The 25,040-nt window shown below is 42.6% G+C and overlaps 1 protein-coding gene across 1 annotated transcript in view; it reads right to left on the bottom strand.

Annotated features, from left to right (window-relative positions):
* LOC308287260 (poly(rC)-binding protein 2-like) overlaps positions 1–25,040 on the bottom strand; it is a gene marked incomplete at both ends in the record, with an annotated part of 102,742 nt that overhangs the window by 12,752 nt on the left and 64,950 nt on the right. The window contains 3 exons of the mRNA XM_080728376.1: positions 9,189–9,244; positions 11,915–11,990; positions 12,216–12,257. Of these exons, the coding sequence (XP_080584502.1) occupies positions 9,189–9,244; positions 11,915–11,990; positions 12,216–12,257 (174 nt within the window). The remainder of the gene's footprint in view (positions 1–9,188; positions 9,245–11,914; positions 11,991–12,215; positions 12,258–25,040) is intronic.

Raw genomic sequence — 25,040 nt, 5'->3', positions numbered from 1 at the left:
ATGTTATAAATTACATTCCAAAATACAGTAATTGTCACTGTCTGGCCAAAACCTCTTAACTCCATTTCGTTTCAAAATGTCCTTATTTTCTAAAGAGGAACATCTTATAGTTCACTTCACTGCCAACATGTTTCCCCTTTTCTCCTTTGTTTCGTCACTGTCTGGCCAAAACCTCTTAACTCCATTTTTGATGTTTTTTTGGCATAAATCAGGGATAATGAACACCCTTTACAGCTGAGTGTTGTTAAAATAATATTGAACCAATGGAAAGTAGTAAAAAGTGCTTGGGACAAAACCTCCTAACTCCACATTTTCTGCCAAACCAGCTAACTCCACCTGATTGGCCCTCTCTTTTTTTTCATAAATATGTGCTATTGAACACCCTTTACGTCAGTGTGTTGGTTAAAATAATATTGAACCAATAATAAAAAGCCCTTTGGTCAAAACCTCCTAACTCCACTTGAGCTAATTTTCCCGAAAATGAACATTTTGGAGTTAGGAGGTTTCGGCCCGACAGCAGAGATATGTAACATAAGAGATGACTGGAAGCTCTCTCTGTATTTCAGATCTGGTCCCAGCAGCCCAACATAATCTCTCACATAATGTCTGAGTGAATGCTGTTTGTTTGTTTGTTTGTTGTTGGACCAGAAAATATTTGGCAAGAAAACACATAGTTTGTTCTTTTTCTTTTCTTTTTGTTGCTGTTGTCCTCAAATATGAAAGTAAAAAACAAACGATGTCTCTATTTTTCCTAAGTGGTAACGGTATGTAATGGAGTTCTTTCATCTCCACTCATGTCCGTATTTTCCAACATCAGGAAACCTCATTGTGTATTATTTATCACTACTTAAAACTGATTCAGTGAGAGAGAGAGAGAGAGAGAGAGAGAGAGAGAGAGAGAGAGAGAGAGAGAGAGAGAGAGAGAGAGAGAGAGAGAGAGAGAGAGAGAGAGACAGACAGACAGACAGACAGACAGACAGACAGACAGACAGACAGACAGACAGACACAGACAGACAGACAGACAGACAGACAGACAGACAGACAGATAGACAGACAGACAGACAGACAGACAGACAGACAGACAGACAGACAGACAGACAGACAGAGAATATGTGAATGAGACTAGAGGGGCATAGAATTAATGAGGGACAAGAGACTATCTCTCTCTCTCTCTCTCTGTCTGTCTGTCTGTCTGTCTGTCTGTCTGTCTGTCTGTCTGTCTGTCTGTCTGTCTGTCTGTCTGTCTGTCTGTCTTTTTTTCCCTGTCGCATTCCCAAGCCAATAATGTGATGACCGGAGGAGACTCAAAGAGTCTCCTATTGAGTCTGGTATTGACCGATGACCCGGTTATCAAATTATTGTCTGAGGAACGTGTGAAAAACTAAGAATGTCCATGAATTCAAGGCTTCGTGGGGTGATGTAACTCAGGGGTCTTCAACGTTTTCAGGCCAAGGACCCCTTAGTTGAGAGAGAGATGAAGCAGGGACCCCCACAACCTTATCATAGATTCCATATAGTTTCATCGTTTGACAGCACAATCATCTGTGTATTTTGGATTCATGTCGATTTGTGTTTTCAGATATTTAAAGGAGCTATAGTCAACTTTTTCTTGAAAAACGGATGCTAAAATAAAAATAATGTTTCGAAAATATTTTATAAAAAAATAAGCTTCATATATGTGTTCCAATTCAAAAATGACCACAAAAAGCGTAAAATAATGATAAAATAATAATTTTGGCCATTGTCAGGCAGACACTTTGTTTACATCCTAGTCTAACATAGACGTGTGCCAATGTTTAATTAAACCAATCAGGGTATCGACTGCCATTCCCTTTAAGATGTGCACGCATATGTTTACTTTTATTTTATGTAAAGCCAGAAAATGTATGAGTTGACTGTTGTGACCTCACTTGCCTTATTGGGCTTTAACCTATCAGTGTACGGATTGGCAACCTATAAGTGTGTACACCCATTCCCATGTATATGTCCTGATAATCTGATCTGATTGATCGAAACGTTGATGACGCAATACAAATACAGCAGAGCTTTTTCAGCATTACCAGTGTGCAGACTCTATTTCCTTTATAAGCCAGGAGCCAATTCTGATATCTTCACAAATTGGTACCACCCGAGGTGACCGTACGTTTTTTTTACATTTTTGTCTTCCTACATGTCTCTAGTTTACATTTTGGTAATGATACCCTCTCTGAGACCCAGCTTAATTGATGTTATCAGCCTCTAGAGTCGGTGTCCCATTAACTTTACATTACAGGGGGAAAAAAGCAAAATTTAATCTGCTTTAAGTAGCATATGATGGGTCACATTAGGGGGTTTTCATGATTCTGAATCCATTGCAAGCATTTTGTTTTTGCACGAAAAACATTCCTTGGGCTAAAATAGCCCCCACAAAAGTGTGAAAAGTGATGACTCATGGGTGGTACCAATTTGTGAAGGTATCAGAATTGGCCCCTGGCCTATTAGTGATACTGCTGCTTGTCTTGCACCATGTGCCACAGATGTGCACGTACCACCATCCTCAGGCAGTGTTATCTTCCCTCCTTCCACAGAGCTAAAACACTTGATTGCCTTGTATTAACATCATTTTTCATCAGCTGCATGAAAACCATTCTTCTCCTCTCTGTTTCCTCCTCACAGTGGCTATTTGGAAAGACGCCTCCAAAATGCACACCGGTTCTTCATGACCCACTTCTTCCTGTTTCATATCTGGTTCTTCATGACCCACTTCTTCCTGTTTCATATCTGGTTCTTCATGACCCACTTCTTCCTGTTTCATATCTGGTTCTTCATGACCCACTTCTTCCTGTTTCATATCTGGTTCTTCATGACCCACTTCTTCCTGTTTCATATCTGCAAGAGCTTCTCAAAAAAAAAATATTTGCAAAATAGAAAATACCTGATCTCCAAGTTCACATACAAAACAAAAAAAGTACAAAACTAAGGCAGAACTAAGGTTCAGTGCGGGTTGCAAAACAGCGATTGTGCATAAGAGGGTGCAGGCGTTATTACTTAATTACCTGGAGAAGAGGACCCTCAGAGTTAAATGAAGGCTGAGGATTTGCCAGTGCGTCACTGACATTCCTGTCAATGCACGTCATCTGCCAGTACAGTGTGAAAGTAGACAGATGCCGTTCACGGCTATTCATGGAACTGCTACTGATAATTTAAGAACTGTGTGTGTGTGTGTGTGTGTGTGTGTGTGTGTGTGTGTGTGGTGTGTGTGTGTGTGTGTGTGTGTGTGTGTGTGTGTGTGTGTGTGTGTGTGTGTGCGTGCGTGCGTGCGTGCGTGCGTGCGTGCGTGCGTGCGTGCGTGCGTGCGTGCGTGTTATGGGTAACTCTACAACAGTAGAGACATAAGACAAAGTGCCAGCTGACAGCAGCCTGCAGCTCAGGGCTATTTGTGTGAAAAAGAACCTTTAACCATTACATTGTCTGACCTGGCTTATTATGGTCTGGTAAACCGCCTCTCGTGTCCCATGTCCCCAAAGATGCACTAAATATCACTCTCTCCTGTTGCCTGTGTCCTTTTAACCCATTTAGACTGAGAACGTGTTATTACTTTAACCTTTATGTTATGCTTTAACTACTAGTAAGACGCCTAAGGGCGACACGCAACCTCGCCCGAAAGGGCGAGGTCGCACCACGGGTTGTGGACATCAGGAATGTGGACATCAGGGTTCTCCATATATGGGCATAAAAGGGATTTGTTCCCCCTGGCATCACAGGGATCTCCATATCTCCATATATGGGCATAAAAGGGATTTGTTCCCCCTGGCATCACAGGGATCTCCATATCTCCATATATGGGCATAAAAGGGATTTGTTCCCCCTCCTCTCTCTAACAGGGCATCATTAATATTGATGACATCAGGGAACTCCATATATGGGCATCAAAGGGATTCTGGTAGAGTGGTTTTCCTGACATCACAGTGACATCAGAGCATGATGACATCATGATGACATAGTTTTACGGTCTATGGGTTTGCCCATAGACCGTATACGTCTACACAGAGACAAGCTGTGACGATTCTCATGGTAAACTGCGATCTTCTGTCACAATAAATAAAAAATAAAAAAATAAATAGCAGATCTACAAGCTCACGGCGCGGCACCGAGTGCCGCACTGTGAGCTTGTAGATCTGCTATTTTTGAATTTATAGTTAAAGCATAAAATATGAATATTTTTGACCCGATTCTATAATGTCTTCTAAATTATATGTATGGACCCCCCAGAAGCAAATATTTGAGTTACAAATGTTTGCTTTAAAAATATACATATCCAAAGATTATATTCTTCTTGAAATATATATATTAATAGCACTCTGTGCCGCGCTGTGAGCTTGTATATCTGCTGTTTTTCAACAGCTAAAGTATAAAATAATTCCCGGTCTTACGTAATGGGTTAAATCCTTATATTGCTGTTATACTTTGTTTTCTATGTTCATTTTTTCATCTTCACAACTGTCATAGTGTGTTGGCTGACCTCGTCCCTCCCTGGCATGTGGAAAAGGCTTCAGTGGCCTGCATGGTGTGAAGCAGAGCGTTGACAATGAAAGGCTGTAGAGTGTATCAGTGCATGAGAGTCAATGGGGGGAAACGGGACATGCTTTGTTTTTTTTCTTTTGGCTTAAACCCATTAAAACCTGGAATAATGTTAAATTTCAACTATTGAAAAATAGCAGATATACAGTATAGTGCCGCGCTGTGAGCTTGTATATCTGCCAATTTAGAAAAGTCGTGAAAATGTGTTCAAATCTTTGAATATATGTATTTTTTCTAAAGCGAACGTTTTAACACAAATCTTGCTCACACTGCGAGCTTGTAGATCTGCTATTTTTAATAGTAAAAGTCAGACAATTGGACTCGAGTCATGATGACTCGACTTGACTCGGACCCGAGTCATATTTTTGACGACTTGCGACTTGATCGGACATAAGGACAAAAACTTGAGACTCGACTTGACTTGGAAGACAATGACTCCCGACTCGACTCGACTTGAGACACGCTGACTCGGACGACTTGCCGCTACGCCACTCACCAAAGCAGTCGTGAACGCCACGCTAGGTTCACACTTTTATTGATTGATTGATTTGATTGATTGGAGACAGGCATGTAAGCGAGAGCACAAGCACCAGACACACACACACACACACACACACACAGCATGAATGGCTACTGCTGCACCCCAGCCTGATGCAGCCACTGCCAGTTCTGCTGCTACAGTTCCGTGCAGTTTGCATATAAAAACTTCCACTCCGATGGTAAACAGAGGAACACTCAATGCAAGATATGCAACGCTAAAATCAAAGACAAAGAGGGAACCACATCAAACTTTATCCGCCACTTGAAGACTGCGCATGAAGACAAGTAAAACCAAACATAAGAAGATAACATTAGAACTAAGTGTGTGTGCGCGTGTGCATGTGTGTGTTGGTGATATACTGTCAGTCGATCGTGTTTTGAACATTAATAAGACAACAATGTCACTCACCACTGTCACGAACGTTGATCTGTGACTGCATAAATAATTATCCAATTATCCATCATGGTAGCAAGCCTCCGTCTTCCAACACTTTCTCACTTTTCATAACATACATCCCATCCAGTCGTCAGCAGGGTTAAGAACTTCACTAAATAACTCCCACGCAAAAGCTTTATTCCTTTTCATTTAGCCTCCGACAAGTTTTCCACTCCACTGTTATTCTTGGGAGCTTTTCGCATGGCCTGTAATGTTACACAGACAAATGTGACCGACCAGAAATGTGTTGCCAGCCTGTGGTGGTTGCGTAGTCATTCTATAGTTTACGACGGGTAGCGACATTTGGTGTAACTTGGGGTTACTTGCGGTCATGAATGGGACCCCATGCCAGCAAAACAAATGATGCACGTGTTGTGGAGTAAGCTAAATTTGTGCCTGATGAGAAATGACTTTAAAATACAGTACTAGTAGTACAAAACAAAGCATGCACGTTAAGATTATTGTGTCTTGTTTGTTTTTGTTTTTAAAGCAATAGGCCTGTAGCAGTTTTGTAGTCTATTTTTTTTTTCAGAGGATATACCAGCCAGGGGTCTAAATTGACCCTTACAGGTCTGTACTGACAGTGTACAACCAAATCCATTTGGTTCTAGGGGAGAGAGACCTCGGAATTTAAAAGTTTGAGAACCTCTGCCATGATAGAGTATTATGGTCAGAGGGTAGGCTTAGTGTTAGGCTACTGTTTTTTTCCTACTGAATGTTAATACTTAATAGTACTTAATAGTTATGGTCACAGAGGTATCATTTACTCAACTTGACAACCTTGTGACTTGACTTGACTTGACTTGACAACCTTGTGACTCGACTCGACGCGACTCGACTCGACGCGACTTGACATGACAACCTTGTGACTCGACTCGACTTGACTTGACAACCTTGTGACTCGACTTGACTTGACTTGCCCACAACAGAACAACTTGAGACTTGCTTGAGACTTGGACCAGATGACTTGTGACTCGACTTGGACTCGGATCAGAGGGACTTGTACAATTGTCTGGTAAAAGTAGTAATGCGTAATAATGCTAATAAAGTTGTCTGTTGTCTGAGATACAAGGTCATAAAACATGCACTGTAACGTCTCCCCCATGAGAGAGCCTGTGTAATGACTGCTGGGTATACAATCTGTACAATCTGTTTGAAGCTGGGAGAGGAGAGCAGACTAGCATAGAGAGCAGAGGAACAGGGGTGAGGGGAGGATAATACGGAGAAGAATGGGAGAGGAGAGGAGAGGAGAGGAGAGGAGAGGAGAGGAGAGGAGAGGAGAGGAGAGGAGAGGATGGAGCTATTTTTGGGTCACTCCCCGCTGCCCTTGTAATTTGAAAAGGCTTAGAGAGAGTAGAAGGGGAGGCAGAGAGATGAGAGGGGAGTGTTTGTGAAAGAGAGAGGGGGGAGAGAGAGAGAGAGGGGGGGGGAGAGAGAGGGGGGGGGTGCCTGTGAGAGAGGAGAGAAGACGAGGAGGATGAAAGGAAGAGGAAACAGTTTGCAAGTGAAGGGCAGAAATACAGAGTGAAGATTTGAGAGAGAGAGAGAGAGAGAGAGAGAGAGAGAGAGAGAAGCTCTCATGGAGGCTCTAACAGTGAGCTATAGGATATCATTAAGCTGCTCTGCTTCTCCCTGCCGTCACACATATGCACGCGCACGCACGCACGCACGCACGCACGCACGCACGCACGCACGCACGCACGCACGCACGCACGCACACACACACACACACACACACACACACACACACACACACACACACACACACACACACACACACACACACACACACTTTTGCTGTAGTGCGAAATGTGCTTTAAGTGCATATATGCTTAGTTACTAGTTAGGTAGTAAGTTCTCAAACTTTGTCATTAAATTAATCTGTTGTTTTCGGCAGCTTCGACCGCGAGCGGTGGGATTTTACTCTAAATCGCTTATTCACTCGTCAATTCACCCTTTGTCAGCCTTCTGATTGGTCTTCAATGGTAGTGGATGGAGAGAAAGGACTTTTGTCCCACCAAGACAATCCCCCCGGGACAACGGGCAGGACTTGACGAAGGGTGAAATCCTTTTTCTTCTGTGCATCCCTCCTTCATAATGGCAGAGATGAGATGTGTCCCCAGAGTAGTGTACGATCCCCTCCTAAGAGCTAAGAAGCACTAGAAATGTAGCCTCGCAAGCCATCCCGAGCTACGTCATCACCAATGTGCTTCCTTTCTCGGTCTGGTGTCCCTCCCATAGAGACTCATTATTTAGAATTGTGTTTCGAATTTCCAATCAAAAGGCTGCATTTCAAGCGAACCCGCCTCACACCGCTCCTGATTGGTCGAGCGGCTGCTACAGCTCTCGCATTTTGACAACAAACATGGCGGACCCCATGTCCGATGCGAGTTCACAAAACGCAAATAAAAGCTGCATTAAGCGAAGTTTTATCTGAAATCAACGGCATCTCATAACTTAAAAACGAACAACAGTTTGCACCTTTGGAATTTCTGTCTGGAAAAGACGTATTTGATGTTCTCCCGACGATGTTTTGATGCGCTGATGACTACTGACTGGACCTGTCAGTCAAAGTGAGTAACTACGTCATTGCGTAATGCATTGTCTACGGAGGACTCCCAGACTCTCCCCTGGGAGAGTCTGGCTGTTGCGAGGCTACTAGAAATGGACCTTTTCCTTCCCCGCCTCTACGACTGACTAATGCATGGAATAACACCAGATTACGGTAAGAAAGCACTTGTCCGGAATTCTTCTATATGCCTTAGAACAGGGTTCTCCAATTAGTTTTTCCCCAAGGGCCAAATTATGTCTAGGGTACCAAGCCGAGGTCCACAACATTGCAGGAGGCGACGGCGGCTTTCCAGCGACTGCGACAGTTCAGATATTGTCGTTGTCGGGTGAAAATCTTGTATGTCCAAAACCATTCGTTTTTCATTTGTCATTTTAAATATTATTTAAACTAGTGAAAACTGCCGATCTACAAGCTGTGTGCTTGTACGTCTGCTGTTTGGAAACGATTATGACGATTATGACAAAATCATTGCGATTAGACGATTATGTAATAATTGTGACAGCCCTGCCTGGTATTATAACTGTACCCACCTCAGCCGCAAGGCAATGCAAAGGGTTGTGTGTACAGAGAAAGAGAGAGAGAGAGAGAGAGAGAGAGAGAGAGAGAGAGAGAGAGAGAGAGAGAGGGAGAGAGAGAGAGAGCTCTTGTGTAGTGTAGGAGAGAGAAGGGTAAGATGTCGAATTAGATTATGCTGCAGTAAAGGGTTCACGCACGAGTCAACAAGTTCACTACATTATGTTGGAGAAGAAGAAGTGTGTGTGTGTGTGTGTGTGTGTGTGTGTGTGTGTGTGTGTGTGTGTGTGTGTGTGTGTGTGTGTGTGTGTGTGTGTGTGTGTGTGTGTGTGTGTGGTGCACCTTCTCTGTACCCGAGTGTACACCAAACTACACAGAACTCACTGAGGTACACTGCAGTGCACTGAACTAAACTGAACTACACAGAGGTACACAGAACTTTGTAGAACTACTGAAGTACACACAACCACACACAACTACACACAATCACACACAACTACACACAACGACAGTGAAGTACACAGAGAGACCAGACCCAAATGACTGGAGTCCACTGGGAGGCTTACGTCGTTTGGAATGAGCAGCTCCTGAGATGTGGTCTGAGAGGTGGCATCAACTCCTCCTGAGAGAGAGAGAGAGAGAGAGAGAGAGAGAGAGAGAGAGATAACATGGAAAGATTTGTACATAGAACCAATACAGATGACCTGGACTGGTTCTGCTGTCTGTTGGCAACGTTCGGTCTAAATGTAACTCCGCGAGGGTACAGATTTAACCACATGGATTCGGACCCGGCCGGTACCCTCTTGCTCCCGGAGTAATTATAACAAAACACACCCGCTGGTATTGAACATAATTCCCAAGTAAATGAGCCGTGTGTGTGTGTGTGTGTGCGCGCGCGCGTGCGTGGGTGTGTGTGTGTGTGTGTGTGTGTGTGTGTGAGGAGTCAAGGCGTCCTCTTCACGTGGTTGCAATGACGTTCCTTTTTTCCCCGTTTCTTGATAAAAATATATTTCTTATTTTTTCAATAGCCGACATCTTTTCACTCCTTTTGCAGAGGAAAGGACTACTGCCCCCTACGGTTGACAACGCGGTGGCCGCGGGTACTTCTTGCTACGGAAAAATCCAGAACGTTCAGTTGGGAGGCGTACGGACCTTAAGTATACGGACAAGTACGAACTGGGAGAAATAACGTACATCAAACGGACACAACATCTCTCTCCTTCCTTCCGTTTCTAGTGTAGACCTGCGGTCCTTATGTATTACTATGCATAATATTACATTTCTTTCTTTCTTTCTTTCTTTCTTTCTTTCTTCCTTTCTTCCTTTCTTTCTTTCTTTCTTTCTTTCTTCCTTTCTTCCTTTCTTTATTTCTTTCTTTCTTTCTTTCTTTCTTTCTTTCTTTTCACAGCAAGAAGGCACGCACAGCTAACTAAACAAAGGTGCCAGCCAGCTAGATGAAAAGTGCAGTTGTCCTGCGTGCGTGCGTGTGTGTGTGTGTGTGTGTGTGTGTGTGTGAGTGTCTGAGTGTCTGTGTGTGTGCATGCGTGAGTGTTCAGCTGTTTGTGTGTGCCTATTTGTTCACAAAATGCACCTGTGTGTATTTACAGTATAAGCCCGTTTGTGTGTGTCTAAACACAAACAACAATCATGTGTGCGCGTGCGCGTGCGTGTGTGTGTGTGTGTGTGTGTGTGTGTGTGTGTGTGTGTGTGTGTGTGTGTGCGCGCGCGCGCACACGTGTGTGTGTTGCACTACCACTATACTGATGAGTTCTCTACCCGGGGCAATAATAGAACAGTCATCCATCCATAGCCCTGCATGATAACGTGCTGTTCTGTGGGGCTGATAAATGAGATGACAAAGCCGTCATGGTCTTTTAACTGTAGAGTGGTGACATGTTCACTACCATGTGTAAAAGTCACCCTGCCAGAAAAGCAAACAAATAACCCACCGACTGAGTTATTAGGACCCAAGGTGGAGGGGCCTTCATTATTTTATACTTTAGCTATTGAAAAATAGCAGATATACACGCTCACACGCGGCACCGAGTGCCGTGCAGCGAGCTTGTAGATCTGCTATTTTTAAAAAGTCGTGAAATTGTGTTCAAATCTTTGAATATATATTTTTATATGTATTTTTTTAAGCGGACATTTGTAACTCAAATTTTGCTTCCGGGGGGGTCCCTGGAACTAAATATTTTGAGATGGGGGGTCCGTGGCCAAATACATATCATTTTGGGGGTCCTTCACATGAAAAGGTTTGAGCATCACTGACATAGAAACACGTTTAAAAAAAAAAAAACTCAAGCTCGTGAGCTTTCAATAGTTGAAGCGTAATAATGCATTCCTAGTTCATGGGGGGCCTGCAGTGAATCCTTGTACCCTAGGGCCCAGAATTTGGTGCGACACCCCTGCAACAGAGCAGCGCTGCAGTGCTTTATATGTGTGGTCTCACATGGTGTCCGAAAGTACATTATTCATTATTTCAAGTCTTTTCAAGTTGAGAAACGACGTAAGCCGGGTGCGGACCAAAACTTCTCTCTCTCGAATGAGAACACAGTGTGTGTGTGTGTGTGTGTGTGTGTGTGTGTGTGTGTGTGTGTGTGTGTGTGCGTGCGTGCGTGCGTGCGTGCGTGCGTGCGTGCGTGCGTGCGTGCGTGCGTGTGTTCAACTGCCTTGGCTAGGTAGAGTAGATATCGAGTCAAAGTCCGGTCGGTGAAGGTGGTCCACAACTACCTGCCTCAAAAAATATATTCTCGCGAATATGCACTTTGCTCTCTCTCTCTCTCTCTGTCTCTCTCTCTCACACACACACGCACCACGCACGCACGCACACACACACACACACACACACACACACACACACACACACACACACACACACACACACACACACACACACACACACACACACACACACACACACACACACACACACACACACACAGTCAACGAGCAAATCCAGGTCTAGTCTATCTATCATCATCAAACTGTTGTAGTTCCGGTGAAGCAGATCAGGTTGTGTGAAAACAAAGTGACTTCAAAGTCATGGTGTGAGTTGAGTGACAGTGACCTCAGCAGATAAACACACTGACAGACTGTACCGGTAGACAAGTCTGCACACGCACACGCACACGCACACGCCTAATCTAAAAACTGTTTCCTACCTGGGTTATCTTTCGTGTTTGTCTATAGGGATGCACGCAGGTGTGTGTGTGTGTGTGTGTGTGTGTGTGTGTGTGTGTGTGTGTGTGTGTGTGTGTGTGTGTGTGTGTGTGTGTGTGTGTGTGTGTACCTTGTAGGACCGATGCTGATTGGCCCATGGCAGCCAGGCTCTGTTGCTGCATTGACAACTGATGGAGCTTAGCCAACTGAGAGAGAGAGAGAGAGAAAGAGAGAGAGAGAGAATTATTCCAATGTATTTGCATATTAAACATTAATAGTTTAGAAACATTACTATTAATTATAGTATTACACGGCTTTGTTGAATAATATACTCTGTTTATTCCATCAGCGAAGCCTCGCTGTACACTATTCCCTATTTACATTTATCCTTACATCCTGTTCTACCACATCACATTACGTCAAGTTCTCACCTCTGAATGTGGAATGCCATATTGACTCTGAACAGCATATGTCTGGGGAGAGAAAAGAAGCAAAACTTGGTTAACTGAGAGTATATTGAAACTTTGATCTTAAAGACGCAGTGCCATTGCTTTGTAATGAGAAGTTGTCAAATAACAAAAAGAGTAACGTTGAAAGACATTTCCAGGGAAGGCTGCTACATTTGCAGCCGAGCACCCAGTTAGGAGTGAGAGAAAAAGTGCGATTGTCATTCACGTTGACTGATCCTATTTGACCGTTAACATTATGGGTGATCTCAGACAAGGTGTGTGAAATCATCCAAATCAGCTTTGAACAGAAACACTTTCCATAAAGTACAAGCAAGTTCTACGTTCAAGTCTGACTCAGGATCGAGGCCTGTTTTGCATTGTAGGCACATTCTGTAGCCTCTCGTTCTGATGTCTTTGCACTGTACCGTCTAATAATAAAGACCGAGACGCCTTTAAAAATGCACACCTCCGCCAAAACCAAAAGCACAGCAATTTTCCCCCTATTCTAGCCTCTGTATGTAAAATGTTCTTAATAATGAATAATTAATATTCTACTCACGTACAGTATAAACTTGTATCAAACAGTTAAGCTCATTTAAATTCATAAACATCAGCTCACAAGACTATGGAAAATTCAGTGATTTGATCTGCTGTACTGTCAAAGAGGACTGTTTTGTTAAAGGTATAGTCGTGTTCCTCTGTTATGTAATACATATCTGCATGTTTAGCTTTTTTTGTTTTCATCCATGAATCCATATTTGTCACTGTCAGGCTAAAACCTCTTAACTCCATTTTTGAGGTTTTTGATTTTTTTTTTTTTGGCATAAATCAGGGCTATTGAACACCCTTTACATCTGAGTGTTGGTTAAAATAATATTGAACCAATGGAAAGTAGTAAAAAAGCCCTTCGGGTCAAAAGCTCCTAACTCCACTTTGAGCTCATTTTCCCGAAAATGAACATTTTGGAGTTAAGAGGTTTCGGCCCGACAGCAGAGTTATACTGTATTTTTCATCCATGAATTTTATATACAGTAAAGTGACTGTCTAAAGAAAAGAAGAATTCACATTTCAGACCACACAGTTTTATGTTGTTAGGATTTCATTGTTTTCCTTTACACAGGCTTTCAGTGTGCAGCACATTTGATTTTGTATTCCTCCTTCGCCATGAAGATAGGAATCGTTACACCCGGGAGACCTAAAGTTTCGTGAGAAATTATCCTCAACAGAATGTGAACTCTCTCACCTCCGTCTTATGGGCAGACAGGGGTGTCACACCAAATTCTGCGGGCCCTGGGTACAAGGATTCGCTGCGGGCCCCCCATGAATGAATGTTCTGGGAACGCATTATTTTGCGCTTTAACTATTGAAAATAGCAGATATACATCAAAGCTCAAAACGTGGCACAGAGTGCCGTGCTGCGAGCTTGTAGATCTGCTATTTTTTTTTTTAAATCTTGAAAAAGTCTTTGAATATTTCCAATCCTTAATGTTTCCATGTCAGTGGTTCTCAAACCTTTTCATGTGAAGGACCCCCAAAATGATATATATATTTGGTCACAGACCCCCATCTAAAAATATTTAGTTCCAGGGACCCCCAGAATAAAAATCTGAGTTACAAAAGTTCGCTTTAAAAAATACATATATTCAAAGATTTGCACACATTCTCACAACTTTTCAAAAATAGCAGATATACAAGCTCGCAGCGCGGCACTCGGTGCCGCGCTGTGAGCTTGTATACCTGCTATTTTTTCAATAGCTAAAGTATAAAACAATTAAGGCCCCTCCACCTTGGGCCCCATGTAACTCAGTCCCACTCCACCCCCCCTTGTGACATCCCTGTTGGCAGAATCGATGCCTCTTTCCTATATCAACGTATTGAACAGTGTTCATATTGTGGAGATTGTGGTGGTCTTTGAGGGATTTCTAAGGCTCTGCCCAAATCCCTAGTCAACTTCAGGGAGTTACTACGGGCCCATGATGGGGGGGCCTTAATTATTCTATACTTTAGCTATTGAAAAATAGCAGATATACAAGCTCACAGCGCGGCACCGAGTGCCGCGCTGCCAGCTTGTAGATCTGCTATTTTTGAAAAGTCGTGAAAATGTGTACAAATCTTTGAATATAATGTATTTTTAAGCGAAAATTTGCAACTCAAATTTTGCTTCCCTGGAACTAAATATTTTGAGATGGGGGTCCATGGCCAAATACATATCATTTTGGGGTACCTTCACATGAAAAAGTTTGAGCACCACTGACATAGAAACATCCAAAAACTAAAAACCTTGGAAGGATTTGAAACATTCAAACGATTTTTCAAAAATAGCAGATCTACAAACTCGCAGCGTGCGCTGTGAGCTTGTATATCTGCTATTTTTCAACAGTTAAAGCACAACATGTGAGTGAATCCTTGTACCCAGGGCCCACTTGGTGCGACACCCCTGGTCAACTTCAAAGAGAATGAAAGGAACAGTTCCGTAGGCAACGAGGAGGCAGACCAATGAGGATGGAGAGAGAGAAGACTGTGAATGCGTGCACAGGATGATGAAGAGTGTAGTGTGGGAGAGAGATATGCATATTTGACACAGAGAGAGAGAGAGGATTGTATAGAATGAATGATGAAGGAACTCTATAATTTGCATGTGGAGGGCTTTGTGTGTGTGTGTGTGTGTGTGTGTGTGTGTGTGTGTGTGTGTGTGTGTGTGTGTGTGTGTGTGTGCGTGTGTGTGTGCGTGTGCGTGTGCGTGTGCGTGTGACAAGAACATAACAGAGAGACACTCTGTGTGTCGGAGATGGCCTCTGTGGGCTTGCACTTGTGTCCAGTATTGCCATGTCCGCTTATTCTAACTGACTGTGGTCTTTTTCTCTAAAGTTGCTTGTAAATATTTGTAGTTGCGCGATGCGTTTTCTTTTTTTCTTTTTCCTTTGGGCTTGCTTCCAAATGTTTTCATTATTATTTTAACCAGTGGTTCTCAAATATTTTCATGTACCGGTATATGTAACGGAGATGATGCGAACCTCCACACCCGGGCTTTGAACCTGGACCTCCCGCATGAAAGTCCAATATCTTAACCATTACTCCAAAGGGATATCCCTATGGAACAAGGGAGATACTAGACTTTTGAGGCTTCAAGGCTGGGGCTGCGACCCTCTCCGCCACATAGACGTCTCTCCCATCTGAGAATGTGTTGTACCAGGGAGACCCGTACCAGATTTGTGTTGTTAGAATGTCTAAAATAGTCGTCCAAATATGTTTGCACCAAGCTTTTACGGCATGTGTTAGACTTGCTTTCTAACACTTTTGTTCCAGACAGTAACCGCTTTAATACATTTTTATTGTTAAATATCAGTTTTTAGTTCCCTGAAAATGAGGGCCTCCCCTCAATGTACTCCTGAGTTTAAATAAAGGTTATGATGATGATGATGATGATGCAGTTGGCAGCACCACAGACCCTGTACTTCTGGTGGTAATTCAGGGACATACAAAGTCCTCTGTGATCAGGAGACCGTTGGCCATAAAACAGAGTCAGACAGCTGACAAGCAGAAGGTAACAGAGAGTTAGGAGCTCTCCTGCATACTATAATGAGTCAAGAGACGCCCATCAACTGACCAATAAAGTGCAGAATGCGTTTTCCTGAGCCTTGCAAAGACTGCGCAAAGTTAGATAGCTGACAAGTCAAAGGCAATACTGTCTTGTTGTAGTCCTTCTTATGGTGTTGTTGACACACGTGATTCAGAAATATGAACTACTTAATGTGTATCATATAAAAAGAAGATACTTTTCCGGCACTCAGCTACCCTTGCTATTCGTTGAGACACATAGTAGGCCTATACCAGTAAGACTCCCTAATCGGGAGATAAGCGACCGTAGGTGGCTTATCTCCACAAATAGGGCAAACATTTGTTTTTCCAAAATCTTCCTGATCCATGTTGATGACATGAGTGTAGACATGTTGTGTAGTGATATTCGTGATTTTAGGGCAAAAACTGTAGGAGCAGTGTCCAAAAATGTGTTTTAAAAATCGGCCTGAAGGTGGCGCTAGAATAGGGCCATGTGAGAAATGAGGGGTGGGGTCTCCGCGTTGCCTTGGCGGACGAATAGGTACCGGCCCCGGCTCTCCCGGACGCTCCTAGCCCGAGTTACGGCATTTTATGTGCGCTGCAGTGGCAGGGGGTCCTCCACTGGGGGCGCCACCACTTTTGCATCCGTTCTGGAGCACCAGGAGTCGGTGGTCCCCGGGAATTCCCTGTGAGCAGCCCCGTTGGGGTGGTCATTTGGTCATTTTTGCACATTTGGTCATTTTTTACATCTGGGGGTCCCCCAGGGACCTGGGGTCCGGGGGTCCTTGGAGGTTGTAGTTTGGCAGGCAAGGAGTGTGTGTGTAAAATCTGGCATGGATCGGGTCAACGGGTGCGGAGATATAAGCAGGGAAAAAGTGTGACGTGTGACGTGTGACGTGTGAGCACATTTGGTCATTTTTTACATCTGGGGGTCCCCCAGGGACCTGGGGGTCCCTGGGGCTCCGGGGGTCCTTGGAGGTTGTAGTTTGGCAGTCAAGGAGTGTGTGTGCAAAATTTGGCATGGATGGGGGCAACGGTTGTGGAGATATGAGCAGGGCAAAAGTGTGACGGACTCACTGACTCACTCACTGACTCACTCACAGACAGCCGGTGGAGGTTTTGGTAGTAAATGCGACCTACGGTCGCAATCACTATTGGGATTGCAATTCTCCAGCCACATTAAGTCACCATCCTATGAAAAATGAAGACGGGACCTCCAAATATTTGTTTTTCGAGTCCCCGATTCTTATAAATAAATAATTTATGATGTTATGCCCAAAATAGGGACGCCATGTTGAAATTTTATCACAAGGAGCCATATGCTAAATTAAACCTTTACCGTATAACAAAAATAAATGTATAAAATCATGTTGTGGAAAATAGCATCAATCAATCAATCAATCAATCAATCAATCAATCAATCAATCAATCAATCAATTGTTTTGGGATAGTTTGCAATAAATGGAATTAAAGTAGACATAGATCTGCTCTAAAACAGGATCATAATGTAGATCACCAAAATCATCCTCAAATTTAAAACAACACAATGTTTGAAATTTGCATCTCAAACAAATGTAGTCGGCTGCCTAAAAAAACGATATATTACTTACAATAAGATGATGGAGGATATACGTAACGTGTGATATCTTTTCAAGGATATCTTATTGAACCTTGCTGTGGCTGATCAAATGTGACTGTGAACAGTATGGTCTCATTTTATCCTTAGTTCTGCAGATATACCAGTAGTTATTCATGGTGATAGGAGGTGCTGAACATACCAGCGTAAAACTGTGCATCCAGGCTGAACGACAACGACTGAATTATTAATAAATAGCATAGTTCTAAATATTCATTAGTGACTTAATATAGCTGGAGAATTGACAAGGGAATGATACTACAGACGTATAACAGAGTCGGCGAATTCTATGTTGAGGTTTGCCAGGGGTCCTTAAATACTGTATGTACTGTATATAGCTACTGTAACATAGTGTCACTGTTGTGCATAAAACTATCTCCAGTCCATATTTCATCTTTATCTTTGTTTTTCTTCTTCTTCTTTTTGGTAAATGAATGCATACTTTGTCATACAAGAATGTCATGCAAAAGGGAAGATGTTGCTATTTAGTGTGTCTGTGTGGGTGTGGGTGTGGGTACGGTAGGTAATGTCGGCGTAACGCTGCAATGTTATATTCATAGTCTCATATGGGGAACAAGTTGGAATGAGTCAGGAGGAAGGGGTTTAGAGTCGTTCATGGGCACGGTTTGAATGAGTGTCAATAAACTCTTTGTTGAGAGGAAGGAATAGTGGTAGTTGTGGATCTGCTATCGATCCAAAAAGGGAGAGAAATTGGGCTTCTGCCGTGCTGTGGGTGAACTGTTTGGAGTATTCCCCTCACTACCTTCCCTTCCTTAAGCTAAGAAGGATGCCATGGCCTTTGTCACCTTATTGGCTAGGAGGCTTATCCTGTTAAAATGGAAATCCCCTGACTCTCCCTCACATACGCACTGGATGAGAGATATTCTATACTTTCTTAAACTAGAGAAAATTAGACTTTCCTTGAATGGCTCAAGTGAAAAGTTCTGGAAGATCTGGAGTCCTCTCTTCCTATATTTACATAGGATACACTTTCCTTTCATTCCAGATTAAAATACTGTGTGAGGTCTGGTGGTACGTGTTGGGACGGGAGTTTTGTCTGGAATATTGTACAATAATTCTACCTGTCGACTGAGGTGGGGTTTTTTTTGTGTTGTTTTGTTCTTGTACGTGTCCTGTGTTTCAATTGATTGATTGATCATTTGATTGATTTTCAATCACACAGCTTTCATTGTGTGTACACTATTAGTCTCTTAGAAGTACTCCTTTGTTGTATGTAATTGAGAGAGAGCCCAGACTGAAGAAGAGCATGAAAGCATAGTTTTTGACAGCACCCCAATTTCACCATCTCACTGGAACTATCTCAGCTCTGCAACTGCCAAAACAATTGGCTATTCGGCAACAGTAATAAAAGAAAACAAAAGAAAAATGGATCAGTCAAAGTCTACTTTTTCCCACTCTTGCTGTCCCCATCTCTCTTTATCTCCTCCTATTACCTCCTCCGATATCCCTTTGTACAGTCATCATTACATCCCTTGCTCTCCACGGATGCTAGGTTCGATGTCGGCTATCCTAGTCACTTTATCGCACTTAATTAACACAACTTTCTTGGCACTTCTATTTACCGACTAGAGTTCATGACTCCGATCTTTGCACTTTGCAAGGCTCTCTGGATAAGAGGCTGCTAAATGTCTACATCGTTATTGTAAATTGTGAACAAACAGGCTCACACCATAATGCGCCTTTAAATCCAACATGTTACATAGGACTAACAAATGTGGTTCTCCAGAGAAGGATTTGAAAGGCCAAAGCAATAAAACTGTGTTTTAACATGAGTTCATGATCTGACCTCCTCTGTGAAGATGTACTGCGTGTACCTGGATGATTAATCACACTGTCCCCGAGCAGCTCAGGCAATACAGGTGAGAGATCAATAAAGTACAAATCTTCTTGTTCAACTGACACACACACATGCGTGCGTGCGCGCAGACACACACGCACACGCACGGCTAAATAAGGAAGTGGCTAGAAGAGTTAGCAGATACATGATGGACGGATGAATCATTATGACCACACGCTTATTCAGTTTACTGTCAAAACTGGCACAGCTTGTCTGTAGACGGACGGGTACCGCCTGACACTGTGGTCAAGCCTACAGTAGTTCAGTTACAACAGTCTCCTGTGTTTCTCTTAGTTCTGAATATACCTCTGCTGTGTTGATACTGTTACAATTCTATGGCTAAATTTAATGCTTGTTCTTTTTCTGCGATGTACAATGTACATTACAATGTACAAATTAGTAACTTAGAAGACACGTCACACGATACATCGATATTCCAGAGCAACTTACAAGTGCAACACCAGAGTAAGATCATGAACCCTCATCAACAAACGACAAGCTAAAAGATCACATACAGCACGTAGAGTGCAAAGAGAACAATTTAGTTTAGCGTCAAAGAAACTAGGAGACCAGGTATAAACATGTTATCTAAATAACATTCTTAGCCTTTTGTCAAAACGGCACACTATGCATCATCATCATCATCATCATCCCCCCTATGTAAAGGTATTGCAGAGTGACACTTCCCGAAGTTCCCGTGTCTTGCGAATTTGCGAGTTTCTCCAGGCGTTAACTGGGCAGAAACCCCTGAGGAATACCAGCTTTGTATCCCGCAACAGTAACCTGGCATTCTTTCTTGACTATGAACACCAGGAGGACAAAGGATAATAAACAACAGACGCATCGTTATTCGAAGACATCTAATGGTGAGTGAGTGAGGCCGTTCGATATGCACGCAGAACTCTCTCTTTCTGGTTCATGCTCTCTTTATCTATAGCCTACATACTCTCTCTCCCTCTCTCTCATGACTGTCCATAAAATAACCTCCTTAATAATGTAACTTGTGTGGCGCCTAGTATTGGCCTATTATTATTTATTGTGTATTGCTACTGCCGCCGTTCAGATCGAGGCGTTTTTAATAGGAAAACAAGAGAGCTCTTCACTTTTGCGTGGAGGAGGATGAGCACAGCCTGCGCGCGGTATACGTGCACGAAGCGCGCACGCAGGAGCCCTTTGATTTGGAGAAGCGCCAGGGCCGGTGGATTCTTAATTCGGCACTGTACAGTACATGGGGCCATGGGCTACAAAACAATGTCAAACTGTAGCATTCTATGAAAGTGCTCTGAAGCCAAGGACCTTCCTTGATCCAACCCCTCGCTCAGCTCAGCAACAACTCTTCGTATTATGTGAGGAGTAAAAGTAAACTGAAGACAATATGGTATAGTACATGGAACTAGGGCTGTCACAATGATTACATTAATCGTCTAATTGCAATTATTTGAGGTAATCGCAATTATTTTTGCATAATGGTCATAATTGTTTCCATGTTGAGAAATGTTAATGTAGTTACAAACACTTTCAAAAAGTAGTGGAAATAGCAGAGTGGATCGGCTATTTCCACTATTAATGTTCTTTTTTCTAAGTATAAAAATTTCAAATATGTCAGTAATGTCTTTGTATATTTAAGTTATGTGTCATATCTGCCATGTGCAACTTCAAAGCCAACAAGCCAAACAGAAATGTAATTGTCCATGACAAATACACAATTAAATCGTTAATCGCAATTATTTGAGTGACAATTAATAGACCCTATTCATGGCCCGCCAACCCACGCACGCTCAGCAAATTTCTCAGCAACTTCCTGGAGCTGACGTCAACTTTGAAGGGTAAAATAACACATAAATTGCTTTGTGCCTTTTACTATCTTGTGTTCTTGATTGAAGGGTAAAATAACACATAAATTGCTTTGTGCCTTTTACTATCTTGTGTTCTTGATCATGCTAGCCGTATTTTATACTTCACTATTTGGAAATTGCATTAAATTTGCGATTTCTGTGTTAACTCTATGGGCTTTTAGTAGGGGAAACACTTCAACCCTTCAGGAATTTGCATAACGTGAATTTCGGTCAATCGTCATGTAAAATGTCATAATCGTGACAGCCCTACATGGAACGATTATGGTAGGATTCTACTCCGTTTAGCATTAGTGAAATAATTGCCCTCCTGTTTCACTCGGTTAGTCCTGCAGCTCCCTGTGAGGTTGAGGACCAATTTCGGACTCCCAACGGACGCGTGGAGAATAAACAGGAAGCGTGGCTCAGCAGATGTACTGCTACAGCAGGTAAACTGCTCTGCTGGGTGTGCAACGACAGGGTCCTGTCTGCTCTTATCAGCCGCTTGACTCAGCAGGCACTCTCACACCGACTCCACACACCGCGGGAGAGGAGAGGCTCTGCAGCCAGAGCTGATGCACTGCTCCTGTCTCTTCTCCTTTCTCTCTGTGGCTTTCTTTCAGACACCTTCTTTCCACCCCTCCTCTCTCCCTCAACACACAGGGGTGTCACACCAAATTCTGGGCCCTGGGTACAAGGATTCACTCACATTTTGTGCTTTAACTGTTGAAAAATAGCAGATCTACAAGCTCACAGCGCGGCGCCGAGTGCCGCGCTGCAAGCTTGTAGATCTGCTATTTTTAAAAAATCGTGAAGATTTGTCTTGCTAAGTTTGCCTGCTAAGTTTATTTTATTTTTTATTTTTTAAACTATGTTTCTATGTCAGTGGTGCTCAAACCTTTTCATGTGAAGGACCCTCAAAATGATATGTATTTGGTCACGGACCCCCATCTCAAAATATTTAGTTCCAGGGACCCCCCGGCCCCCCCCCCCCCCAGAAGCACAATTTGAGTTACAAATGTTCGCTTAAAAAGTACATATTCAAAGATCTGCACACATTTTCACAACTTTTCAAAAATAGCAGATCTACAAGCTTGCGGTGCCGCGCCGTGAGCTTGTATATCTGCTATTTTTCAATAGCTAAAGTATAAAATAATTAAGGCCCCTCCACCTTGGGCCCTAGTAACTCAGTCCCACTCCCCACCTCCCACCCCCCCATTGTGACGCCCCTGTCAACACTCTCTCTCTCTATCTCTCTCCCCATTTGTCTCTTTGTGACCTCTTGCTTTTCAATGTCCACTTTCTCATTGCCACACTACCACTCTCTGTCTTCCAGTCCATTTGTCTCTTTGAATGACTCCTCTATCTTCCTTTCTGGTACTTTAACACTTGGCTTCAGCCCACGATGTATCCTTCCGTTTAATTTCTTCCAACTACGAATGAGGAGGAATAATATTTATCAAGCTCTTTAGAAATGTGCCTGCAAGGAGAGGAGTAGATAAATAAATGCATTGATCTTATACTGTATGTGACGTCAGTGGCAGCTGTACCTGTTGTTGGCTGTAGTCAGCGATCTATTCAACAAGTCCAAGCACCGTCCGATGAAAGGGAAAGGAAAAGGAGTAATGTTTATCAAGTGAGTGAATGTTTATCCGTCCTTGACCGTCACAACCATCTCTATTTACACCCTCGGCGGTCGTCTACGTGACTTTCTATATGCACTGTGCTGCGTTCTGTGGGCATGCCGTGAATGCACGAACAGGTGTGTACATGTACATGACTAACTGCGTGAATTTAGGGCTACAACCTAATAATGAAACATACTCAATGAAGGTACGAATTCAATCAAATGGCTTTTTAAAAGTCCTTGGTTTGTAATGACGCACAAGAAGGTCACGTTTAGAAATCGGTTCCTTTCCCAGATATAGGCCTATTTGAGAAGTTTGCACATGGTTGAATGCGTAGGCTAAAATGGATTTGGCGACAGCAGACTTGAAAACAACCCTTTTCTATAGCTCCTGTCCTGGGTCTGACAGGGGGGGGGGGGAAAGCAGTTGAGGACATTTCGACCATGGCATGTCCCAATACACTATACTGTACCTGCTGAAGCTGGCTAATGTCTGCATAGGTTAACAGCTTCTGATACTGTAACCAACGCCAACATGATATGTGGAGAAAAACAAAAACACAGATTTGTTTGTAGATTTTTCAAGTTTGATAAAAAATTATGTTGACAGAGACGGTAAAGACAGTAAAAGGAAACTTTCAACAGGACCTCACAATCGAGTGGTCGCCGCTAGTACATAGTTGCGTTAAACCCAATTGTCATGAGGTGCACCGTTTTTATTTAGTGCAATATATATTTTTTATAGAGTTGAAAATGAAGCAATAAGCCACAAGAGGCATGTGGTTACCTGGTATTTTATAACGGCTGAGAGGCGTGGTGAGACATGTACCAATTAAAACTGTTCTATTTCAATAATAATTCACTACAAGGTCTGCAAGAAAGTAGTTCCCAGCTTTTTTGCCAACAACACAGGTGCAGATAATTGGTGCACTGTGGAACACTGTGGAAAGAAATAACGCACCTGGGTTTGATATAAACTGATTCAAGGTGTGGGTTATAGTCTCATATATACCACAGCAATTAAGGGAAACCAGCCAATCAGAATCAAGGAATGGAACTAGCCGTTTTAGAATGGAAGATTTTAAATCAACTTGCCTTGTTAGTTTTTTTGCCATATCCACTTTGTTTTATAAATGACACAATCGCTTTTATTTTTTGATTCTTATTGATTGCTTTTGTAGAGATGTTTCTATTGCTTCTCTTTGCATTTATGGGTAGGCTCCTCTGCACTTCCATTACATACAGTACAGCATACTGTACTTACATTAGGTTAATACTTCTCTACTGTTTCTAAGCTGAGTTTTGGCAAACACAACACTGCACTTTTCTGAGGTATAAAAAAAAGTGTATCTGAATCTGAATCAATCATGATTTTTATGTGTTTGGGAGCACTTGTTGCCATGACAATGTTTTTTTTCTCTCCTTCTTTTCACTGAACCTTTTTCAAGTTTTGTTGTTCTTCCCTGAGCCCAGGGGATTTATGACGCAGTCGACCCAGAATGTGCTCTCGGTCGACCCAGAACTCATCCATTTTTAATTAGTTTTATGGATAAATATTAATATTGTATTAACATCGATAACAGGGCTTTGGGTCTGTTCATTTGCCCTATCCTTCCATACCCTGTTCACCCTAACATCTGTGTGTGTAAGTGCGTGCATGCATGCATGCATGCATGCGTGTGTGTCTGTGTGTTGGGATTTCAGGACACTGAGCACCCCAAACTTTTAAGGGTGTTCTCAAACACATGAATGAAACAGACAAAATCAGCACTCCTAAAAGTTGTAGTTTTATATAGGGCTGTCACAATTATTACATAATCGTCTAATCGCAATTATTTGACATAATCGCAATAATGTTGTGATAATCGTCATAATCGTTTACATGTTGAAAGATGTTTATATATGTTCAAACATTTAAAAAATAGAATAGAATAGCAGATCTACCAGCTCACAACGCATCGCGATGTGACGCGTTGTGAGCTTGTAGATCGGCTATTTCCACAATCTATTTCCACAATCAATCAACAATGTTCTTTTTAAAGTGTAAAGTTGTGAAATATGTCCTTCATTTCTTTGTAAATTTAGGTTACGTGTCATGTCTGCCATGTGCAACTTCAAAGCCTTCAAGCCAAACAGAAATGTAATTGTCCACGACAAAAACACAATTAAATTGTTAATCGCAATTATTTGAGAGACGTAATGTAAAATAATGGTGACAGCCCTAGTTTTATATTTCTGGTAGTAATCATTGCTACAGAGTGTTCCTCCAGTAACAGGAGGAGTCTCCTGTTCAGGT

Source organism: Nannobrachium achirus (assembly GCF_963921795.1).
Source record: "Nannobrachium achirus genome assembly, chromosome: 6".
In the NCBI taxonomy this organism is placed as follows: domain Eukaryota; kingdom Metazoa; phylum Chordata; class Actinopteri; order Myctophiformes; family Myctophidae; genus Nannobrachium; species Nannobrachium achirus.
Note: the sequence above shows the minus strand (reverse complement) of the source record. Positions and strands in the feature narration are given on the sequence as shown.